General features: G+C 42.2%; 1 protein-coding gene across 7 annotated transcripts in view; it reads right to left on the reverse strand.

Annotated features, from left to right (window-relative positions):
- Nucleotides 1-13,418: 13,418 nt before the first annotated feature.
- Nucleotides 13,419-24,307, reverse strand: part of ahnak (AHNAK nucleoprotein) — a 50,628-nt gene continuing 39,739 nt past the window's right edge. For 4 of the 7 annotated variants that reach the window (XM_071411918.1, XM_071411919.1, XM_071411920.1 and 1 more), the window contains one exon: nt 13,419-24,307. In XM_071411918.1, coding sequence (XP_071268019.1) covers nt 14,622-24,307 — 9,686 coding nt within the window. In that variant the 3' untranslated portion in view covers nt 13,419-14,621. The other 3 variants (XM_071411922.1, XM_071411923.1, XM_071411924.1) reach the window with 3 other exon arrangements.

Consider the following 24,307-nt stretch of genomic DNA (forward strand, 5'->3'; position numbering starts at 1 on the left):
TTGGCTAAGATCTCGCAATACATGGCCCCATCCATCCTCCCCTCAATACGGTGCAGTCGTCCTGTCCCCTTTGCAGAAAAGCATCCCCAAAGAATGATGTTTCCACCTCCATGCTTCACGGTTGGGATGGTGTTCTTGGGGTTGTACTCATCCTTCTTCTTCCTCCAAACACGGCGAGTGGAGTTTAGACCAAAAAGCTCTATTTTTGAATCATCAGACCACATGACCTTCTCCCATTCCTCCTCTGGATCATCCAGATGGTCATTGGCAAACTTCAGACGGGCCTGGACATGCGCCTGCTTGAGCAGGGGGACCTTGTGTGCGCTGCAGGATTTTAATCCATGACGGCGTAGTGTGTTACTAATGGTTTTCTTTGAGACTGTGGTCCCAGCTCTCTTCAGGTCATTGACCAGGTCCTGCCGTGTAGTTCTGGGCTGATCCCTCACCTTCCTCATGATCATTGATGCCCCACGAGGTGAGATCTTGCATGGAGCCCCAGACCGAGGGTGATTGACCATCATCTTGAACTTCTTCTATTTTCTTCTATTTTCTAATAATTGCGCCAACAGTTGTTGCCTTCTCACCAAGCTGCTTGCCTATTGTCCTGTAGCCCATCCCAGCCTTGTGCAGGTCTACAATTTTATCCTTGATGTCCTTACACAGCTCTCTGGTCTTGGCCATTGTGGAGAGGTTGGAGTCTGTTTGATTGAGTGTGTGGACAGGTGTCTTTTATACAGGTAACGAGTTCAAACAGGTGCAGTTAATACAGGTAATGAGTGGAGAACAGGAGGGCTTCTTAAAGAAAAACTAACAGGTCTGTGAGAGCCGGAATTCTTACTGGTTGGTAGGTGATCAAATACTTATGTCATGCAATAAAATGCAAATGAATTACTTAAAAATCATACAATGTGATTTTCTGGATTTTTGTTTTAGATTCCGTCTCTCACAGTTGAAGTGTACCTATGATAAAAATTACAGACCTCTACATGCTTTGTAAGTAGGAAAACCTGCAAAATCGGCAGTGTATCAAATACTTGTTCTCCCCACTGTATATCTGTTTTTAGTTCTACATTTTTTGAAAGGGGCAAGCTTATTTAAGATGGTGAGGAAATTACTTTTAAAGAACGACCAGGCATCCTCTACTGACAGGATGAGGTCAATATCCTTCCAGGTCGATTAGAAAGGCCTGCTCGCAGAAGTGTTTTAGGGAGCGTTTGACAGTGATGAGGGGTGGTTGTTTAACCGTGGACCTTTGCTATTGTTCTGGGATTGATTTGCATTGATTTGCAAAGTACGTTCATCTCTAGGAGACAGAACGCGTCTCCTTCCTGAGCGGTATGACGGCTGCGTGGTCCTATGGTGTTTATACTTGCGTACTATTGTTTGTACAGATGAACGTGGTACCTTCAGGCGTTTGGAAATTGCTCCCAAGGATGAACCAGACTTGTGGAGGTCTACAATTTTCTTTCTGAGGTTTTGGCTGATTTCTTTTGATTTTTCCATGATGTCAAGCAAAGAGGCATTGAGTTTGAAGGTAGGCCTTGAAATATATCCACAGGTACACCTCCAGTTGACTCAAATGATGTCAATTAGCCTATCAGAAGCTTCTAATGCCATGACATAATTTTCTGGATTTTTCCAAGCTGTTTAAAGGCACAGTCAACTTAGTGTATGTAAACTTCTGACCCACTGGAATTGTGATCCTGTGAATTATAAGTGAAATAATCTGTCTGTAAACAATTGTTGGAAAAATTACTTGTGTCATGCACAAAGTAGATGTCCTAACCGACTTGCCAAAACTATAGTTTGTTAACAAGAAATGTGTGGAGTGATTGAAAAACAAGTTTTAATGACTCAAACCTAAGTGTATGTAAACTTCCGACTTCAACTGTAAGTCGAAACTATAACTATGCAACTACGGAACATTCTGTCATGTCATCTTGGTAAGCAACTCTGTTGTCTATTTGGCCTTGTGTTTTAGGTCCTGCTGAAAGGTGAATTTGTGTTTCTGTTGGAAAGCAGACTGAGCCTGATTTTCGTCTTGGATTTTACCTGTTCTTAGCTGTATTCCATTTTTTTTTATCATGAAAAACTCCCTAGTCCTTACCGATGACAAGCATACCTATAACATGATGCAGCCACCACCATGCTTGAAAATATGAAGAGTGGTACTCAGTGATGTGTTGTGTTGGAGTTGCCCCAAAACATAACGCTTTGTATTCAGTACATAAAGTAAAACATTTTGCCACATATTTTGCAGTTTTACTTTAGTACCTTTTTGCAAGCAGGATGTATGTTTTTAAATCTTTTGTATTCTGTACAGGCGTCATTCTTTTCACTCTGTCATTTAGGTTAGTGTTGTGGAGTAACTACAATGTTGTTGATCCATCCTCAGTTTTCTCCTATCACAACCATTAAACTCTGTAACTGTTTTAAAGTCACCATTGGCCTCATGGTGAAATCGCTGAGTGGTTTCCTTCCTCTCACGCATCTGAGTTAGGAAGGACGCGTCTATCTTTGTAGTGACTGGGTGTATTGGTACACCATCCAAAGTGTAATTAATAACTTCACCATGCTCAAAGGGATATTCAACATCTTCTTTTGTTGTTTTTACACATCTACCAATAGGTACCCTTCTTTGTGAGGCAGTGGAAAACCTCCCTGGTCTTTGTGGTTGAATCTGTGTTGGAAATTCACTGTTCGACTGAGGGACCTTACAGTTAATTGTATGTGTGTGGTACAGAGTTGAGGTAGTCATTCAAAAATCATGTTAACTGTACCTTTAAAGCCTCTAGTCAACAGAACTGTATCTCTTCTCATGGAGCAAGGTTGAGGTCAAATTCCATTTCCTGTCAATTCAAGAAGTACACTGACATTCACATTCAAATTATCTTCAGTGCTTCTTAATGAGAAACATGTTGAATTGGAATTTCGTTTACTTTCTGAATTGACTGGAATTGAAATGGAATTTAGCATAGCTGTCATATAGCATAGCTCCCCTTAGATGTGATGCTACTATGACTTTAATTTCCATCGTACAGTACATTTTTATTCACTTTTACACAAAATAGAAAAAGTGGTTTACCGTAAGTAGGAGCAGTGAGATTTGTTTATATGTTTTCTCTATAATACATTGTATGCGGCATATTAAATCATATTAAATCTATAATCTAAATCTATCTAGTAACAGCAGGGAGTCCAGGTCACGTGTGGAGTACAAGGATCATTATTTTTTATGTTTCTGCTTGATACCCCTTCTATCTAACTATATCCAAGGGGGCACAGATAATAAATTATTAAACAGGAATTCTCCCTCTGTAAGGTATCATTGAATAACTTAAAATTCTAGACTTCATGTACAAAAGCATTGTGCCTCGTATATTGTAACGTATTCAGAATGAAAGGTTCCACTGATTAAGTTTTCAATAAGTGTAATACTTTACAATAAGTGTAGGACCGGTTTCACAGACAGGGCTTAGATTAAGCCAGGAGTTCGGCCTTAATCTGTACTAGTTAAACTAGGACATTTAAGTATCTTTCATGAACGTGGCTTAAATTTGGCTTAGTTAGTTGGAGACTATGGAGTCATGGAGTTAGGTAAATAAGCCTAAATGAGAACGCCTATGTTAAGACTGATTAGGTTTAAGTATGAGCACATCGCTGATGGTTTCCTCTCTGAAACTGGGCAACAATGTTTGAAAACTCTAAATTGGGAGTGCATACATTGAACATTGATGGTAAACCAGTTGTTACGGTTCCTGTACTCCTCAGCATCAGGAGTTGATGGGCACTTGATGGGAACATGACATCCATCTAACCAGCCAATCACTCCTGGGAAGTGTACCATATTTATAGAATAGCACTTTATAGTTGGCTTGGCCAGCAGCATCAGGAAACTAGATGTAAAGACTCCTCAGTTCACAAAATGGCCCCTGCAGACTTTGAACTATTCTACACACAGTTGCTTCACTGGCACCACACAAATCACTAGTTTCACGATGAAAGATTCCAGATGCAAAAACCTCAAAGTGATCAGAACTTGGAGAGAATTGGGTAATGACTTTCCTCTTTGAGACAGAGAGGAAATTCTAGGCTCAAGCAAAGATATTATCTCCAATACATTTTCTTTGTACATACGAAAGTGGTCTCGAAAAGCTATTTCATCAAAGTATAATTTAATGGATTACTCTTATCCACCAGTACTCGTCTGGCTGGCCTCTGTAGTGCATGTTGGTCTTCATTTAGATATTACAAATAGTCCAGGCTCCCTCACAAACAGCACTAAGCAGAAGTTAAACCTGCCTCTTTAACGGATTAATTTAAGCTTTAATTTAGTCCTGGAGCAGCTCTAATCCTCCCTCTTGCAATCGACTTTGTTTAAACCAGAATTGGCTAAATTGACAACTATTTTAAGATAAGTCTGTGCAAGTCTCTTTGAGTTAAGACAGCTCAAAACAGGCATTTTAGTCTGGGGCTAGGCTTAATCCTTGTGTGTGAAACCGGCCGGTAAATTAAGGGTCAGTCCTAAGCAACTGTAGCCTACTGATCTCATTTTCCCTAAATAAAAAGGATTTATTTTTTGTCCACAGGAGACGTCTTAATCACGAGACCATGATCCTTTGTTACCCTTTCATAATTACCCCAAGTGGTCTTAGCTACAACACTAATTGATGAGATCTAATGATCAACGGTCAACACTATTAGGCGTCTCCTTGATAAAACATGTTCTGAACTGACCGATTCAAAGTGATGTTTCTATAAAGTGATGTTTTAACCTTTTATTTATTTCTATTTGTATTTCTTTTCATTATGGATCACCATGCCAAAGCAGCAGCTACTCTTCCTGGGGTCCAGCAAAATTAGGACAGTTTGTACAGTTAATACAAAATTGATACAGGTAAGTCAATCTTAGATGTTAAGTCCCCTCCCTATTTGAGCGGTTCTGGACTGGTCCCGACAGGGTTCCTGAGTGGCGCAGCGGTCTAAGGCCCTGCATCTCAGTGCTAGAGGTGTCACTACAGACCCTGGTTTGATCCCGGGCTGTATCACAACCGGCCATGATCGGGAGTCCCATAGGGCGGCGCACAATTGGCTCAGCATCGTCATGGGTTAGGGGAGGGGTTTGGTCGGGATAGGCTGTCATTGTAAAATATGAATTTGTTCTGAACTGACTTGCCAGGTTAAATAAAGGTTCAAGTGCTCTGTGGAAGTTGTAGGGTCCAGTGCCTTATAGCGCCAGGAAGCCCCACCTGTCTGCTCTCCTCCACCACTCTGTCAGTGGACCTGACTTCAAGTGCCAGGTTTCACACCCCACATTTGCGTAGGGAGAGACATGTCACATTTTCTGGCCTTTCCTGACAGAACCTGGGAGACTACATATGAAAGGTGACAGTCTAGCAAATCCAGAAATCATCGTTTCCTCCCGCTGTGATACTCCGCCAGATTTAGAGCTCTCAACATGAAAAGATACTAAATAATTTTGTAGAATTGAAATTCGATCACTTTCTCTTGGTCAGAGATGGACGAAATCTACACAACACTAAACAATACATTAATTGGAGTATAACTGTGACAAACGGAGCCAACAAACTGTTCGGGCCTACATAAAGCTGTCCCAACAGCAGAGTCCCAACAGCAGTCCCAACACCTTACCATGCTACACCTAGCTTTCAGTGGAGCCTTGTCTGGCAGCGAAACAGTTAATTCAGCCTCATTTACTGCCTTTTAAAAAACATAGCTGATATGGCTGAGTTGCTTAAACAAATGTGGTTTCTACTGACAATTGAGATGTACAAACTATGGCATAAGGGGACAACGAGCGGATAAGAGGCAAGCCATAATTTCGAATAAGTAATTAATGAGCAAGCTAGGACGGACATAGTCAAAATAACTATTTGTTCAGCCGTTATTAGAGTATTCTCCCTGTACAGGAAGTCAGAACCTCAGGATAAATATAGGGGGCATATAAGCAGACAATGAAAGCCCTTACAATATTCAATGATGACATTTCTCTAATACAGGCTATAGGCTACATGTGCCCCACCAAGTCAGAACAGTAGGCTAAATTATGAGGGGAAATGGGCAAAATTATTAGGGTGAGGCACATGTGCTACTAACAGCTTGCTACACAACATACACTTAGTATTACTTTCTTAGCAACAGTATACATATCTCCCTGGCATATTACATAATTTATGCAGCAGCGTACTGTACATACATTTTTGGACTGACCTTGTTATGCTGGGCTCAGTTGAACAGGAAGGTGGCGCAGCGGTCCTTCGTGGGCAAATGTTGTCATCAAAGTCTGGCATTCTCTGAAAAACACAAGGTCAAATCAAGACATTAGTGATCTTCAGGTCGGAGCTCGAGACAGAGGCCCGAGTTTCCGAGTTGGATGACCGTTTAAAACGTATTTTCCCAGTCGAAGCTCGTTTTTTTCCGAGTTCCCAGTTGTCTTGAACTCACTGAAGTCCGACATTTCCCAGATCTGAGTTTCCAGGTGTTTTGAAAGCGACATAAGTCATGCTGGATTGACAGCATGGCCAATGTTGAATGTTTATCCCTTTTAAGCTTGGAAAAGAGACCGTTAAACACAGATTTGGGACCACACACCCACTCCACTGAATAGCAGGCTAGTGATTGCTTTGCAACTCTTGCAGGTAGCCACTGATTCCTTCCAAACCACTCATTGTTGAATTTGTGATTTCATTGTTGTGTAATGTTTATGTCCAATGGCAGATGAGCACCAATACATTTAATCTATAATTTATCTTCATAATTCCTCTTCATATGACAAGGATTGAAAAGGATTTGCCAGTAGATTGTTGACTTGATTCATGATGAGGACTGCTAGCTTGGTAGCTAAGATTTTGAAAGTATGATGTTGACATGATCAGTCCAATCAAAGCTACTGTAGATATAACGTGATATGACGTAATTTTACTGGTGGCCAATAGTCTTGAGCCTTTTTGGATGGGGACTTCTAATGTAACTCTATGGCAGCACCCAAGAGGCTTGAATTTTCTCCCCGTAGATTTTATGGCGACGTAGTGTCCCTATGAGTGACAGAACACTGAGGCAATCACAGCGCAACTAGAGAACATTACCAACCCCTAAGCTCCGTATTTTCCCGCTGGCTGCCCCACCACCACAGAAAGCACTGAGCTAGGCTGCCCCACCACCACAGAAAGCACTGAGCTAGGCTGCCCCACCACCACAGAAAGCACCAGCCAGGCTGAAACACCTGCATTTTGGAGCTGCCTTACTCAAGAAAGTAAAAAAGAGACCATGTTTGTATGTGGATTTATTAACTAATTAATTTGTCTTTTTTTAACGTTGTTTGCAAACTGATATGTGACATGTATTAATGCCAAAACAACATGTAAAACAAGCACAAAACAGTTATTGTTTTGCTAAACAGCTGGGGCTCAAAACAGGTGGGGATCTGCCCCACTTGACCTGAAGGACAGGTCACCACTGGGTGGGGATCTGCCCCACTTGACCTGAAGGACAGGTCACCACTGGGTGGGGATCTGCCCCACTTGACCTGAAGGACAGGTCACCACTGGGTGGGGATCTGCCCCACTTGACCTGAATGACAGGTCACCACTGGGTGGGGATCTGCCCCACTTGACCTGAAGGACAGGTCACCACTGGGTGGGGATCTGCCCCACCTGATCTGAATGACAGGTCACCACTGGGTGGGGATCTGTCCCACTTGACCTGAAGGACAGGTTAAATCTTATAGTAAGTTGTTTATGATTTGATTACTGTTATATTTAGAAAGCACTTAAGTAATTTCAAGCCCAATTCCCCCACTTTTGTTGAATAGGGGAAAAAAACTATATATGATGTTTTGATTGATATTTTTTATTTATTTTCATATTTGTACTAAATACTTGAGGTTGTGTCCTCAAAAGTGACTACACCTCACCAATTTATTTAAAAAAAAAATCCCCTGAAAAGGTGAATTCCAGACCTTTCTAGAACTATCCAGCATTACCAGTTATTGTTTATGACCATCTCAGGAAACATAATTAATTTAGTCTATTTAGGCAGAACTATACATTTTGCCATAACATTCAAGAGGAACACATTCTTATTTACAATGACGACCTGTTACAGCACCTAGCATCGGTAGACCCAACGGTAATAGAATTACCTAAGAAAGTGTTCAAGTGACAATGTTCTCTTAAACTACATCAAACTGAAGCTGAAAACTGAAGCTGAAGACCGAAGCTGAAACTGAAGCTGAAAACTGAAGCTGAAGACCAAAGCTAAAGACCGAAGCTGAAACTGAAGCTGAAACTGAAACTGAAGACCGAAGCTGAAACTGAAGCTGAAGACCGAAGCTGAAACTGAAGCTGAAAACTGAAGCTGAAAACTGAAGCTGAAACTGAAGCTGAAGACCGAAGCTGAAACTGAAGCTGAAAACTGAAGCTGAAAAAAAGCAATAGACTGTAAATACAATGGATCTGAAACTGAATTGTAACGATATCAGTTTATTATCAATACATTTTCCTTAAAACAAACAATACCACATTTTAACAGTGTTATCTGTCAAGATAAAGAGCAGACAAGCTAATTAACAATTAACTCCAATGAATCTATTGCACTAAAAAATCTCTCACCTGTAGGCTGTCATTGTAATTAAGAATTTGCTCTTAACTGACTTTCCTAGTTAAATAAAGGTAACATAATTTTTTTTTTACCTCCCCGTGACACCACACGACAGCAGTCCAGAGCTGGGCTAGCTACTGACATTATCATCCAACATCTACCTCCATGAGAGGCTGGCTGTACCTAGCCTACTCACTTGCCATTTCTCCCAATATGCTACAATATGAAGATAAAATTACTTAGGATGTGTGTGTGTGTGTGTGTGTCTGTGTGTGTGTGTGTGTGTGTGTGTGTGTGTGTGTGTGTGTGTGTGTGTGTGTGTGTGTGTGTGTGTGTGTGTGTGTGTGTGTGTGTGTGTGTGTGTGTGTGTGTGTGTGTGTGTGTGTGTGTGTGTGTGTGTGTGTGTGTGTGAAAGGTTCAGCCTGGAATTCAATCCAATCTGCATTATAGTGCATTTGACATTTAAAGGTAATATACAGTATTTACTGTGAATGCTTCTCTGTGAATACTTCTCCCTGAATGCTTCTCCGTGAATGCTTCTCTGTGAATGCTTCTCTGTGAATGCTTCTCTGTGAATGCTTCTCTGTGAATGCTTCTCTGTGAATGCTTCTCTGTGAATACTTCTCTGTGAATGCTTCTCTGTGAATACTTCTCTGTGAATACTTCTCTGTGAATACTTCTCTGTGAATGCTTCTCTGTGAATACTTCTCTGTGAATGCTTCTCTGTGGATGCTTCTCTGTGAATGCTTCTCTGTGAATACTTCTCTGTGAATGCTTCTCTGTGAATACTTCTCTGTGGATGCTTCTCTGTGAATGCTTCTCTGTGCAAAAATCAGTCTTTTGAGGTTATTTGAAACAACTCCCAACATTGAGTCTCAAAGAAAAAGTTGAGTTTCTGAAAATAGGCTTCCTCTCACTGACTGAGTCACTATACTCTCTGTAGTACACTATATAGGGGATAGGGGGACATGTGGCACTCTGGATGTCAGGAGGGAAAAATGTTTGAAAAATTACATTTAATGTGCAGTTTGTGTCTGGGCCTGCATCTGAGGTTGTTCCTTGAATCACTACTAAGACATTTAGTAAAATACTTTATTAATGATGGTGGACGGCCAAGACAAGCCAGGGAAAGGACACGGGGCAATGGGGAATTTATTTTAAGCTCCTGTCAGAGAAACCCTAAACACGATAATGATTGAAGTATTATGAGTATCCTCAGTGACAAATATTATTAGACAAAATGATAGAAAGAAAGAAGTCGAGAGTATCCCGGATCAGTCTACACCTCGTCAAGCAGCTCAAGCATTAAGTCGCTAACTTCAAACAGAACATCGTTCTTACCTGTCAAAGGAATCCTGACGGTCTTATTTTCCTTTCTAACCGACTATTTGGTATCTGGAAGTCTCCGAAAGTCTTGTAAACCAGCACTACTACAAACTACTACAAGTCTCCGAAAGTCTTGTAAACCAGCACTACTACAGACTACTACAAGTCTCCGATGAAATGTTCCGTTGTCCTCTTTAGCTGACAAATATTTTGGCTTCACAAAGGAAAAGAGCACTTTCCTCTTTTAAAGGAAATTCCTGAAGAGTTCCTTCCTCTACGCTGCCTCAACAACAATTACATTCAAACCACCAGGAACAGGGAAGACTTCCTGTGTCCCTGCCAAAACACTGCGTGGGCAATGGTAGGCTACAGCTATACTACATACAGAATATGTCCCAAATAGCAACCTATCACCTATATAGTGTGCTGCTTTTGACCAGGACCCTTAGGGCGCTTGTCAAAAGCAGTGCACTATTTAGGGAACAGGGGATGCAGGCCTTATAGCTATTTCTCAATAAGTTAACCACAACTCTGCCTACTCCTCTTGCCACATGTAGTAATATTAATACAGATTAGTCAGCAAATAATCAAAATGCAACACATTTATAATTCACACACGCTCTCTCTGCGTGTCTCTCTCTCCCTCTGCTCTCTCTCTCTCTCTCTCTCTCTCTCTCTCTCTCTCTGTGTCTCTCTCTCTCTCTCTGTGTCTCTCTCTCTCTCTCTCTCTCTGCTCTCTCTCTCTCTCTCTCTCGCTCTCTCTCTCTCTGCTCTCTCTCTCTCTCTCTCTCTGCTCTCTCTCTCTCTCTCTCTCTCTCTCTCTCTCTCTCTCTCTCTCTCTCTCTCTGCTCTCTCTCTCTCTCTCTCTCTCTCTCTCTCTCTCTCTCTCTCTCTCTCTCTCTCTCTCTCTCTCTCTCTCTCTCTCTCTCTCTCTCTCTCTCTCTCTCTCTCTCTCTCTCTCTCTCTCTCTCTCTCTCTGTGTGTCTCTGTCTCTCTCTTTCTCTCTCTCTCTCAGTTTCTGTCTCTCTCTGTCTCTCTGTCTCTCTCAGTCAATTCAATTCAATTCAATTCAAGGGGCTTTATTGGCATGGGAAACATGTGTTAACATTGCCAAAGCAAGTGAGGTAGATAATATACAAAAGTGAAATAAACAATAAAAATTAACAGTAAACATTACACATACAGAAGTTTCAAAACAATAAAGACATGACAAATGTCATATTATATATATACAGTGTTGTAACAATGTACAAATGGTTAAAGCACACAAGTTAAAATAAATAAACATAAATATGGGTTGTATTTACAATGGTGTTTGTTCTTCACTGGTTGCCCTTTTCTTGTGGCAACAGGTCACAAATCTTGCTGCTGTGATGGCACACTGTGGAATTTCACCCAGTAGATATGGGAGTTTATCAAAATTGGATTTGTTTTCGAATTCTTTGTGGATCTGTGTAGTCTGAGGGAAATATGTCTCTCTAATATGGTCATACATTGGGCAGGAGGTTAGGAAGTGCAGCTCAGTTTCCACCTCATTTTGTGGGCAGTGAGCACATAGCCTGTCTTCTCTTGAGAGCCATGTCTGCCTACGGCGGCCTTTCTCAATAGCAAGGCTATGCTCAGTCTCTGTCTCTCTCTCTCTCCAACTATCTCTCTCTCTCTCTCTCTCTCTCAGTCTCTGTTTCTCTCTCTCTCCAACTATCTCTCTCTCCAACTATCTCTCTCTCTCTCTCTCTCTCTCTCTCTCTCTCTCTCTCTCTCTCTCTCTCTCTCTCTCTCTCTCTCTCTCTCTCTCTCTCTCTCTCTCTCTCTCTCTCTCTCTCTCTCTCTCTCTCTCTCTCTCTCAGTCTCTGTTTCTCTCTCTCTCCAACTATCTCTCTCTCTGCTCTCTCTCTCTCGCTCTCTCTCTCTCTGTCTCTCTCTCTCTCTCTCTCTCTCTCTCTCTCTCTCTCTCTCTCTCTCAGTCTCTGTTTCTCTCTCTCTCCAACTATCTCTCTCTCTGCTCTCTCTCTCTCTCTCTCGCTCTCTCTCTCTCTCTCTCTCTCTCTCTCTCAGTCTCTGTTTCTCTCTCTCTCCAACTATCTCTCTCTCTCTTTCTCTCTCTCTCTCTCTCATCCAATTAGTAAAGAGTACAGTTGTTTGATAGTGATCTAACAACACACTGCCAATTTAAATACACAATCAGTCTTTTGAGGTTATTTGAAACTACTCCCAACATTGAGTCTCAAAGAAAAAAGTTAGTTCATGAAAATAGTCTTCCTCTCACTGACTGAGTCACTATACTGTCTGTAGTACACTATATAGGGAATAGGGGATGCAGGCCTTATAAGCTATTTCTCAATAAGTTGACCACAACTCTGCCTACTCCTCTTGCCCCATGTAATAATATTAATACTGTTGTAAAACCGTTTCAACGTCACCGTTAAGTTCTCTCTCCAAATAGGCATGCTCAAAGGCACCCCCCGTTCTCTGAAAGTGCACTACACTCCATAGGGTGTGGCTGAATGCTCTGTACTCTATAGGAGAGCCTCAGTGTGATTTCCTGACAGCATAGTCCTTCATGTGGTATTTTCCATGTCATGTATCCGTTATTTGTCTTAAACACATTAGGTTGTGTAATATAATTGTTTATCATGACACACGGCGAGACCCAGATGCAGACACAGGAGGCAGATGGTTGGAGTCTTACGATGTTTATTAATCCAATAGGGGAAGGCAAGAGAATGGTCGTGGACAGGCAAAAAGTGTCAAAACCAGTTCAGAGTCCAAAAGGTACCAAAGGGCAGGCAGAATCAAGGTCAGGCAAGGCAGGATGATTAGGCAGGTGGGAAAGAAGTCCAGAGTCAGGCAGGGGTCAGAACCGGGATGACTTTCAAAGAGAGAATAGCAAAAGGAGTATGGGAAAAACACGCTGGTTGACTTGACTAACATACAAGACGAACTGGCACAGAGAGACAGGAAACACAGGGAGAAATACACTGGCACAGAGAGACAGGAAACACAGGGATAAATACACTGGGAGAGAGAGACAGGAAACACGGGGATAAATACACTGGTACAGAGAGACAGGAAACACAGGGATAAATACACTGGGTCAGAGAGACAGGAAACACAGGGATAAATACACTGGGACAGAGAGACAGGAAACACAGGGATAAATAAATTGGGACAGAGAGACAGGAAACACAGGGATAAATACACTGGGACAGAAAGACAGGAAACACAGGGATAAATACACTGGGACAGAGAGACAGGAAACACAGGGATAAATACACTGGGACAGAAAGACAGGAAACACGGGGATAAATACACAGAGACAGGAAACACAGGGATAAATACACTGGGGAAAATAAGCAACACGTGGAGGGGGTGGAGACAATCACAAGGACAGGTGAAACAGATCAGGGCGTGACATTGTTAAATAATGGGGTGGGGATGATAAAGACGGTGATATAAAATAAAATCAGGGACAATTGGTACGTTAACCGTTTATTTGATTTATTTTGCAGAATGAAACACATGAAACACAATAGATGCAAATTAATTAAAAACTCCATCAAATAAAAGCAAATTACATTTTTTTTCTTTCTCTGTTATTAACATTGCAGATATTTATTTTGCTATACAGGTAAAAAATATAGCGTGACTCTTTATTCATGATAGTCATACATTTTCTTTAGTATAACCAAACACCAGAGACTTGCATTAAGGGAGACAGTGAGGGAGAGAAATAGAGAGATGGTGAGAGAGAGAATGTCTCCATAAAAAAGCCTGATTTGTTTCTTTACATTTCTAAATATCTTGATTGTACAAAAATACAAATGGATTCCTCAGCATATGGTGTACTATTTTCCAATGTGCACCTTCCATTTTGGCATTTGAGCAGAATTCAAATTAAAGGTTTTGAAGCGAAAAGGGACGAATTGTAATAATCAAAATGGATGTAAAAAAAAAAAATCATAATAATTAAATGCCTGCTCTCTCTCAAAGATGAATAACAACAGTAAATAGAGTTTATTAGTAAACAGAAACATTGTTTTTATTTGCAATTATGGTCTCTAATTGCATTGGTATACAGGGACGGCTTTATGTTGAGTAAATACGTTTCTGCAACGATTACATATCCAAAGTTTCAAAAACAAAAGTAAATCGTTTCATACATAAAAACGGAAAAGTAGTTATAACGGTTGTTGGTTTTTGCTGTGTGTATAAACATACTTTTCTTAAAAATAACAATTGAATCTATACTATTTTTTGTGCAATAGAACCCTGGATATAAAAATACCTAATCTTGACAAAATGCATTTTAACAGAATAATACAATACAATAATGCATTACAACAGTGGGACTAAACAGGCACTATTGGTATGAATTTGGTGAGATTTATGTTCAATAAATTTTGACTATGTACAAAAGACAATACTTAATATTACAATACAGATTCATCTTATTTACAGTTAAATTGTAGTCTGAACAATGTCATGTACCCCATATGTAATAAGTAAAATGTGTGGAGAAAGTCCAAAGGGAATAACACACACGTAATGTTACATTGAGATGAGATGTGAACTCGTCTGTCAAGTTTTAAATTCTTGAGCAGATAGGGCTGTTGTGTATACGGAGAAGATAATTGGGTAGCATATGAGAGAGTTTATAATTAGCCTCAACAATTCATTCATTTCTTTGGTGACATAGAAAACTCAAGTTTTGGGAAATGGAAACCACCTCTAGGCCCACTGTCGCTGCTGGAAGATGAGGCGATTCTCGACTTTTTAGAGGGGAGAGATACACCACCACTTCCCTCTATTCTCTCTTCACTATCTTCACCCAGTGTCACTTCATATGAGCCCGTCGACTTTGAGCCAAAACCACCAAAGGTGCCAAACTTTGACTTGCTCTTCTTTCCTTTCACCTTGGCCCCCCCAACATCAACAGAGATGTCGCCACCCTCAGCACTTAAGTGACTTGAGGGGGAAGACGCAGCCAGATCTCCCTCGTCACTCGCCACAGAGGAAGACCGATGCCTTGATTTCTTAAAAAGATCCAGTGAGGCCGACTTGCTCTTAGGGGACACACTAAGCCCAGATCCTCCCTCTACTGACAACTTGCCACTTACTAACTCCCCATGACTTAAACTCAACTCTTTGGAGCCCTTAACGCCGCCACGACCACCGGCTCCAAGTTCTGCATCCGGCCCCTGGAAGCTTAGTTCCGCTGCACTACCTCCCTTTGCTTTTGACTTGCCAAAACCGAACCTTGGCATCTTCACATTCACTTTACCACCACTGTTCTTCACGTCTGGGCTGTGCAACTCCAGGCTCGGAGAACTAACTCTACCACTAACCGAAGGAGTCTGCACATCAACCTTCCCACCCCCCACTGCTAACCCTGCTCCTGCCCCTGCTTCTAACCCTGCATCAACATCTACTCCCATCTCTGGTCCATGGTACTTTTGAACACTGATTTTGGGGAATGATACATGTCCCTCTGGGAAATGTAGTCCACCGTATCCTGAAATATTTGAGTCTACATCTACTCCTCCTCCAATATCTGTCTTAGGATCTTTAAAACCTCCTGAGAGGCTTGCCTCTCCTTTCAGATTTTTCCCGTTAACATTTACGTCAACATCAGAGACATTTACCTGGGGCCCTTTGACTTTCATCCCTGGAAATTTCATGTTAGACTTAGTTTTTACATCTGGGACTTCCACGTTTACATCTGGGCCCCCAATGTTGGCTTGTAGGCTCCCAGATGACAAGCCACCAGACAGAGAGCCATCACCTTTAACTTTGGGAGATTTTACATCAAATTCCACATCGGGGAAATGAAGTTTTCCAAAGAAGGGTTTCTTTACTTTTGCTCCTTTCAGGTGAAGATCAGGAGAGTCAACATCTAAATCTACACCTGAAGTTTCAAGGTCAATATCAACATCAGGTTTCTTTGCTTTCCCTTTGATTTTGGGTAGTTTGAATTTGCCTTTCTTTCCTTTGACATGAACGTCAACATCAGGGGCTTCTAGACTACTGTCAACCTCTGGCAAATTAACATCTAATTTGGGGCTCTTTCCTCCCATATGGATCTTTGGTGCATTGAATTTAGGTCCTTTGATATTTGCATCCCCTAGGTTAAGGTCAACCTCGGGTGCTTTCACATCAGTCTTTCTGTGAGAAATATTCAGTTCAGGACCTTCAACTTCTGGGGACTTAATACCAAACGTGGGACCTTTGAACTTTGGAAACTTGATCTCTGGTTTTTCAATACTGAAACTGGGACATCCCATATCAAGGGAACCACCTGACAACTTTGCATCAGGACCTCTGATGTCGAGATCTGTACGTGAAATGTCAACACTAGGTACCTTGATGTCAATATCAGCTTTAGGTAGGTTAAGATCGACATGTGGACCCTCCAGTTTAGGTCCTCTGAATCCAAATGATGGCATCTTCATCTTTGGCATCTTAAATCCTCCTGAACCTTCAACATCTGGACCTTCGATGTCTACTTTGGGTGCTTTAAGGTCTCCTGACATATCAAAATCTCCCTTCACCTTTGGACCTTGCAGGTTGAAATCCATATCTGGCATTGATATCTTTGGTCCTGACATTGAAGGCATCTTGAATTTTGGCCCTCTGATTTTACCATCTGGGCCTTCAATGTCAATTTCTGGACCTTCAACGTTAATGTCAGCTTTTGGTAGGTTGAGATCGACATCCGGACCCTCCAGGTTAGGTCCTTTGAATCCAAAGGATGGCATTTTCATCTTTGGCATCTTAAATCCTCCTGAACCTTCGATGTCAACATTTGGACCTTTAATGTCTACTTTGGGTGCTTTGAGGTCTCCTGACATATCAACATCTCCCTTCATCTTTGGACCTTTCAGGTTGAAGTCCATATCAGGCATGGAGATATTTGGTCCAGATATGGATGGCATCTTGAATTTTGGCCCTTTGATTTTACCATCTGGGCCTTCAATGTCCAGTTCTGGACCTTTGATGTCAACATTGGGCCCCTTAATATCAATGTCAGCTTTAGGAAGGTTGAGATCAACATCTGGCCCCTCCAGTTTGGGTCCTTTGAATCCAAAGGACGGCATCTTCATCTTTGGCATTTTAAATCCTCCTGAACCTTCAATGTCAACATCTGGACCTTCAATGTCCATTTTGGGTGCTTTGAGGTCTCCTTCGATCTTGGGGACTGACACATCAAAATCTCCCTTTAACTTTGGACCTTTCAGGTTGAAATCCATATCTGGCATTGATATCTTTGGTCCTGACATTGAAGGCATCTTGAATTTTGGCCCTCTGATTTTACCATCTGGGCCTTCAATGTCAATTTCTGGACCTTCAACGTTAATGTCAGCTTTTGGTAGGTTGAGATCGACATCCGGACCCTGCAGGTTAGGTCCTTTGAATCCAAAGGATGGCATCTTCATCTTTGGCATCTTAAATCCTCCTGAACCTTCGATGTCAACATTTGGACCTTTAATGTCTACTTTGGGTGCTTTGAGGTCTCCTGACATATCAACATCTCCCTTCATCTTTGGACCTTTCAGGTTGAAGTCCATATCAGGCATGGAGATATTTGGTCCAGATATGGATGGCATCTTGAATTTTGGCCCTTTGATTTTACCATCTGGGCCTTCAATGTCCAGTTCTGGACCTTTAATGTCAACACTGGGTCCCTTAATGCCGACATCAGCTTTAGGTATGTTAATATCTATATCTGGTATCTCTACCTTCGGGCTTCTGAATCCAAATTTTGGCATTTTGAATTTGGATCCTTTGACCTTAGGGCTGGTAGCCCCAACATCAAGCTCAAGGTCTGAAACACTACCTTTCGGTACTTTGACATTAATATCTGCTTTTGCTAGATTTACATCAACCTCAGGAGACTTGATTTTTGGCCCTCCGAATCCAAACTTTGGCATTTTGAACTTAGACTTCTTTGGTGTAATGTCAGGACTCTCAATTGAGACATCCAATCCATCAAATTCAGCTTTGGGTGGACTGATTTCTCCCTCAACTCCCCCCTTGAACTTTGGCCCTTTGAGATTGAAATCAATATCAGGCATTGACATTTTGGGGCCAGACATAGAGGGCATCTTCATCTTTGGCATCTTAAATCCTCCTGAACCTTCAATGTCAACATCTGGACCTTCAATATCTACTTTGGGTGATTTCAGGTCACCTTCAATCATTGGCACAGACATGTCCACGTCTCCCTTTATCTTTGAACCTTTCAGATTGAAGTCCACATCAGGCATGGAGATCTTTGGTCCTGACATTGACGGCATCTTGAATTTCGGCCCTTTGATTTTTCCATCTGGACCTTCAATGTCAAGATCTGGACCTTCAATGTCTACTTTGGGTGCTTTAAGGTCTCCTGACATATCAAACTCTCCCTTCACCTTTGGGCCTTTCAGGTTGAAGTCCACATCAGGCATGGAGATCTTTGGTCCTGATATTGACGGCATCTTGAATTTCGGCCCTTTGATTTTACCATCAGGGCCTTCAATGTCAAGATCTGGACCTTCAATGTCCACTTTGGGAGCTTTGATATCTATATCAGCTCTTGGAAGGTTAACATCAACATCTGGACCCTCTAATTTAGGTCCTTTGAATCCAAATGATGGCATCTTCATCTTTGGCATCTTAAATCCTCCTGAACCTTCAATGTCAACATCTGGCCCCTCTATGTCTACTTTGGGTGCTTTGAGGTCTCCTTCTATCTTGGGCCCTGACACATCGAAATCTCCCTTCATCTTTGGACCTTTTAGGTTGAAGTCCACATCAGGCATGGAGATCTTTGGTCCTGACATTGACGGCATCTTGAATTTCGGCCCTTTGATTTTTCCATCTGGACCTTCAATGTCAAGATCTGGACCTTCAATGTCTACTTTGGGTGCTTTAAGGTCTCCTGACATATCAAAATCTCCCTTCACCTTTGGGCCTTTCAGATTGAAGTCCACATCAGGCATGGAGATCTTTGGTCCTGACATTGACGGCATCTTGAATTTCGGCCCTTTGATTTTACCATCAGGGCCTTCAATGTCAAGTTCTGGACCTTTAATGTCCACTTTGGGGGCTTTGATGTCTATATCAGCTCTTGGTAGGTTGACATCAACATCTGGACCCTCCAAGTTAGGACCTTTGAATCCAAATGATGGCATCTTCCACTTTGGCATCTTAAATCCTCCGGAACCTTCAATGTCAACATCTGGCCCCTCTATGTCTACTTTGGGTGCTTTGAGGTCTCCTTCTATCTTAGGCCCTGACACATCGAAATCTCCCTTCATCTTTGGACCTTTCAGATTGAAGTCCACATCAGGCATGGAGATCTTTGGTCCTGACATTGACGGCATCTTGAATTTTGGCCCTTTGATTTTACCATCAGGGCCTTCAATGTCAAATTCTGGACCTTTAATGTCCACTTTGGGGGCTTTGATGTCTATATCAGCTTTAGGTAGGTTAACATCAACATCTGGACCCTCCAATTTAGGACCTTTGAATCCAAATGATGGCATCTTCATCTTTGGCATCTTAAATCCTCCTGAACCTTCAATGTCAAGATCTGGCCCTTCTATCTCTACTTTGGGTGATTTGAGGTCTCCTTCTATCTTGGGCCCTGACACATCGAAATCTCCCTTCATCTTTGGACCTTTTAGGTTGAAGTCCACATCGGGCATGGAGATCTTTGGTCCTGACATTGATGGCATCTTGAATTTTGGCCCTTTGATTTTTCCATCTGGACCTTCAATGTCAAGATCTGGACCTTCAATGTCTACTTTGGGTGCTTTAAGGTCTCCTGACATATCAAAATCTCCCTTCACCTTTGGGCCTTTCAGATTGAAGTCCACATCAGGCATGGAGATCTTTGGTCCTGATATTGACGGCATCTTGAATTTCGGCCCTTTGATTTTACCATCAGGGCCTTCAATGTCAAGTTCTGGACCTTTAATGTCCACTTTGGGGGCTTTGATGTCTATATCAGCTCTTGGTAGGTTAACATCAACATCTGGACCCTCCAAGTTAGGACCTTTGAATCCAAATGATGGCATCTTCCACTTTGGCATCTTAAATCCTCCTGAACCTTCAATGTCAACATCTGGCCCCTCTATGTCTACTTTGGGTGCTTTGAAGTCTCCTTCTATCTTGGGCCCTGACACATCGAAATCTCCCTTCATCTTTGGACCTTTCAGATTGAAGTCCACATCAGGCATGGAGATCTTTGGTCCTGACATTGACGGCATCTTGAATTTCGGCCCTTTGATTTTACCATCAGGGCCTTCAATGTCAAGTTCTGGACCTTTAATGTCCACTTTGGGGGCTTTGATGTCTATATCAGCTTTTGGTAGGTTAACATCAACATCTGGACCCTCCAATTTAGGTCCTTTGAATCCAAATGATGGCATCTTCATCTTTGGCATCTTAAATCCTCCTGAACCTTCAATGTCAAGATCTGGCCCTTCAATGTCTACTTTGGGTGCTTTAAGGTCTCCTGACATATCAAAATCTCCCTTCACCTTTGGGCCTTTCAGGTTGAAGTCCACATCAGGCATGGAGATCTTTGGTCCTGATATTGACGGCATCTTGAATTTCGGCCCTTTGATTTTACCATCAGGGCCTTCAATGTCAAGTTCTGGACCTTTAATGTCCACTTTGGGGGCTTTAAGGTCTATATCAGCTCTTGGTAGGTTAACATCAACATCTGGACCCTCCAATTTAGGTCCTTTGAATCCAAATGATGGCATCTTCATCTTTGGCATCTTAAATCCTCCTGAACCTTCAATGTCAACATCTGGCCCCTCTATGTCTACTTTGGGTGCTTTGAGGTCTCCTTCTATCTTGGGCCCTGACACATCGAAATCTCCCTTCATCTTTGGACCTTTCAGATTGAAGTCCACATCAGGCATGGAGATCTTTGGTCCTGATATTGACGGCATCTTGAATTTCGGCCCTTTGATTTTACCATCAGGGCCTTCAATGTCAAGTTCTGGACCTTTAATGTCCACTTTGGGGGCTTTGATGTCTATATCAGATTTTGGTAGGTTAACATCAACATCTGGACCCTCCAATTTAGGTCCTTTGAATCCAAATGATGGCATCTTCATCTTTGGCATCTTAAATCCTCCTGAACCTTCAATGTCAAGATCTGTCCCTTCAATGTCTACTTTGGGTGCTTTAAGGTCTCCTGACATATCAACATCTCCCTTCACCTTTGGGCCTTTCAGGTTGAAGTCCACATCAGGCATGGAGATCTTTGGTCCTGATATTGACGGCATCTTGAATTTCGGCCCTTTGATTTTTCCATCAGGGCCTTCAATGTCAAGATCTGGACCTTCAATGTCTACTTTGGGTGCTTTAAGGTCTCCTGACATATCAAAATCTCCCTTCACCTTTGGGCCTTTCAGGTTGAAGTCCACATCAGGCATGGAGATCTTTGGTCCTGATATTGACGGCATCTTGAATTTCGGCCCTTTGATTTTACCATCAGGGCCTTCAATGTCAAGTTCTGGACCTTTAATGTCCACTTTGGGAGCTTTGATGTCTATATCAGCTCTTGGTAGGTTAACATCAACATCTGGACCCTCCAATTTAGGTCCTTTGAATCCAAATGATGGCATCTTCATCTTTGGCATCTTAAATCCTCCTGAACCTTCAATGTCAACATCTGGCCCCTCTATGTCTACTTTGGGTGCTTTGAGGTCTCCTTCTATCTTGGGCCCTGACATATCGAAATCTCCTTTCATCTTTGGACCTTTTAGGTTGAAATCAACATCAGGCATGGAGATTTTCGGTCCTGAAATTGATGGCATCTTGAATTTCGGCCCTTTGATTTTTCCATCTGGACCTTCAATGTCAAGATCTGGACCTTCAATGTCTACTTTGGGTGCTTTAAGGTCTCCTGACATATCAAAATCTCCCTTCACCTTTGGGCCTTTCAGATTGAAGTCCACATCAGGCATGGAGATCTTTGGTCCTGATATTGACGGCATCTTGAATTTTGGCCCTTTGATTTTACCATCAGGGCCTTCAATGTCAAGTTCTGGACCTTTAATGTCCACGTTGGGAGCTTTGATGTCTATATCAGCTCTTGGTAGGTTAACATCAACCTCTGGACCCTCCAATTTAGGACCTTTGAATCCAAATGATGGCATCTTCCACTTTGGCATCTTAAATCCTCCTGAACCTTCAATGTCAACATCTGGCCCCTCTATGTCTACTTTGGGTGCTTTGAGGTCTCCTTCTATCTTGGGCCCTGACATATCGAAATCTCCTTTCATCTTTGGACCTTTTAGGTTGAAATCCATATCAGGCATGGAGATTTTCGGTCCTGAAATTGATGGCATCTTGAATTTCGGCCCTTTGATTTTTCCATCTGGACCTTCAATGTCAAGATCTGGACCTTCAATGTCTACTTTGGGTGCTTTAAGGTCTCCTGACATATCAAAATCTCCCTTCACCTTTGGGCCTTTCAGATTGAAGTCCACATCAGGCATGGAGATCTTTGGTCCTGATATTGACGGCATCTTGAATTTTGGCCCTTTGATTTTACCATCAGGGCCTTCAATGTCAAGTTCTGGACCTTTAATGTCCACGTTGGGAGCTTTGATGTCTATATCAGCTCTTGGTAGGTTAACATCAACCTCTGGACCCTCCAATTTAGGACCTTTGAATCCAAATGATGGCATCTTCCACTTTGGCATCTTAAATCCTCCTGAACCTTCAATGTCAACATCTGGCCCCTCTATGTCTACTTTGGGTGCTTTGAGGTCTCCTTCTATCTTGGGCCCTGACACATCGAAATCTCCCTTCATCTTTGGACCTTTTAGGTTGAAGTCCACATCAGGCATGGAGATCTTTGGTCCTGACATTGACGGCATCTTGAATTTCGGCCCTTTGATTTTACCATCAGGGCCTTCAATGTCAAGTTCTGGACCTTTAATGTCCACTTTGGGAGCTTTGATGTCTATATCAGCTCTTGGTAGGTTAACATCAACATCTGGACCCTCCAATTTAGGTCCTTTGAATCCAAATGATGGCATCTTCATCTTTGGCATCTTAAATCCTCCTGAACCTTCAATGTCAAGATCTGGCCCTTCTATCTCTACTTTGGGTGCTTTGACGTCTCCTTCCATCTTGGGCCCTGACATATCGAAATCTCCCTTCATCTTTGGACCTTTTAGGTTGAAGTCCACATCGGGCATGGAGATCTTTGGTCCTGAAATTGATGGCATCTTGAATTTTGGCCCTTTGATTTTTCCATCTGGACCTTCAATGTCAAGATCTGGACCTTCAATGTCTACTTTGGGTGCTTTAAGGTCTCCTGACATATCAAACTCTCCCTTCACCTTTGGGCCTTTCAGGTTGAAGTCCACATCAGGCATGGAGATCTTTGGTCCTGATATTGACGGCATCTTGAATTTCGGCCCTTTGATTTTACCATCAGGGCCTTCAATGTCAAGTTCTGGACCTTTCATGTCCACTTTGGGAGCTTTGATGTCTATATCAGCCCTAGGAAGGTTAACATCAACATCTGGACCCTCTAATTTAGGTCCTTTGAATCCAAATGATGGCATCTTCATCTTTGGCATCTTAAATCCTCCTGAACCTTCAATGTCAACATCTGGCCCCTCTATGTCTACTTTGGGTGCTTTGAGGTCTCCTTCTATCTTGGGCCCTGACACATCGAAATCTCCCTTCATCTTTGGACCTTTTAGGTTGAAGTCCACATCAGGCATGGAGATCTTTGGTCCTGACATTGACGGCATCTTGAATTTCGGCCCTTTGATTTTACCATCAGGGCCTTCAATGTCAAGTTCTGGACCTTTAATGTCCACTTTGGGAGCTTTGATGTCTATATCAGCTCTTGGTAGGTTAACATCAACATCTGGACCCTCCAATTTAGGTCCTTTGAATCCAAATGATGGCATCTTCATCTTTGGCATCTTAAATCCTCCTGAACCTTCAATGTCAAGATCTGGCCCTTCTATCTCTACTTTGGGTGCTTTGACGTCTCCTTCCATCTTGGGCCCTGACATATCGAAATCTCCCTTCATCTTTGGACCTTTTAGGTTGAAGTCCACATCGGGCATGGAGATCTTTGGTCCTGAAATTGATGGCATCTTGAATTTTGGCCCTTTGATTTTTCCATCTGGACCTTCAATGTCAAGATCTGGACCTTCAATGTCTACTTTGGGTGCTTTAAGGTCTCCTGACATATCAAAATCTCCCTTCACCTTTGGGCCTTTCAGGTTGAAGTCCACATCAGGCATGGAGATCTTTGGTCCTGATATTGACGGCATCTTGAATTTCGGCCCTTTGATTTTACCATCAGGGCCTTCAATGTCAAGTTCTGGAC

The sequence above is a fragment of the Salvelinus alpinus genome, chromosome 7, assembly GCF_045679555.1.
Source record: "Salvelinus alpinus chromosome 7, SLU_Salpinus.1, whole genome shotgun sequence".
NCBI lineage: Eukaryota > Metazoa > Chordata > Actinopteri > Salmoniformes > Salmonidae > Salvelinus > Salvelinus alpinus.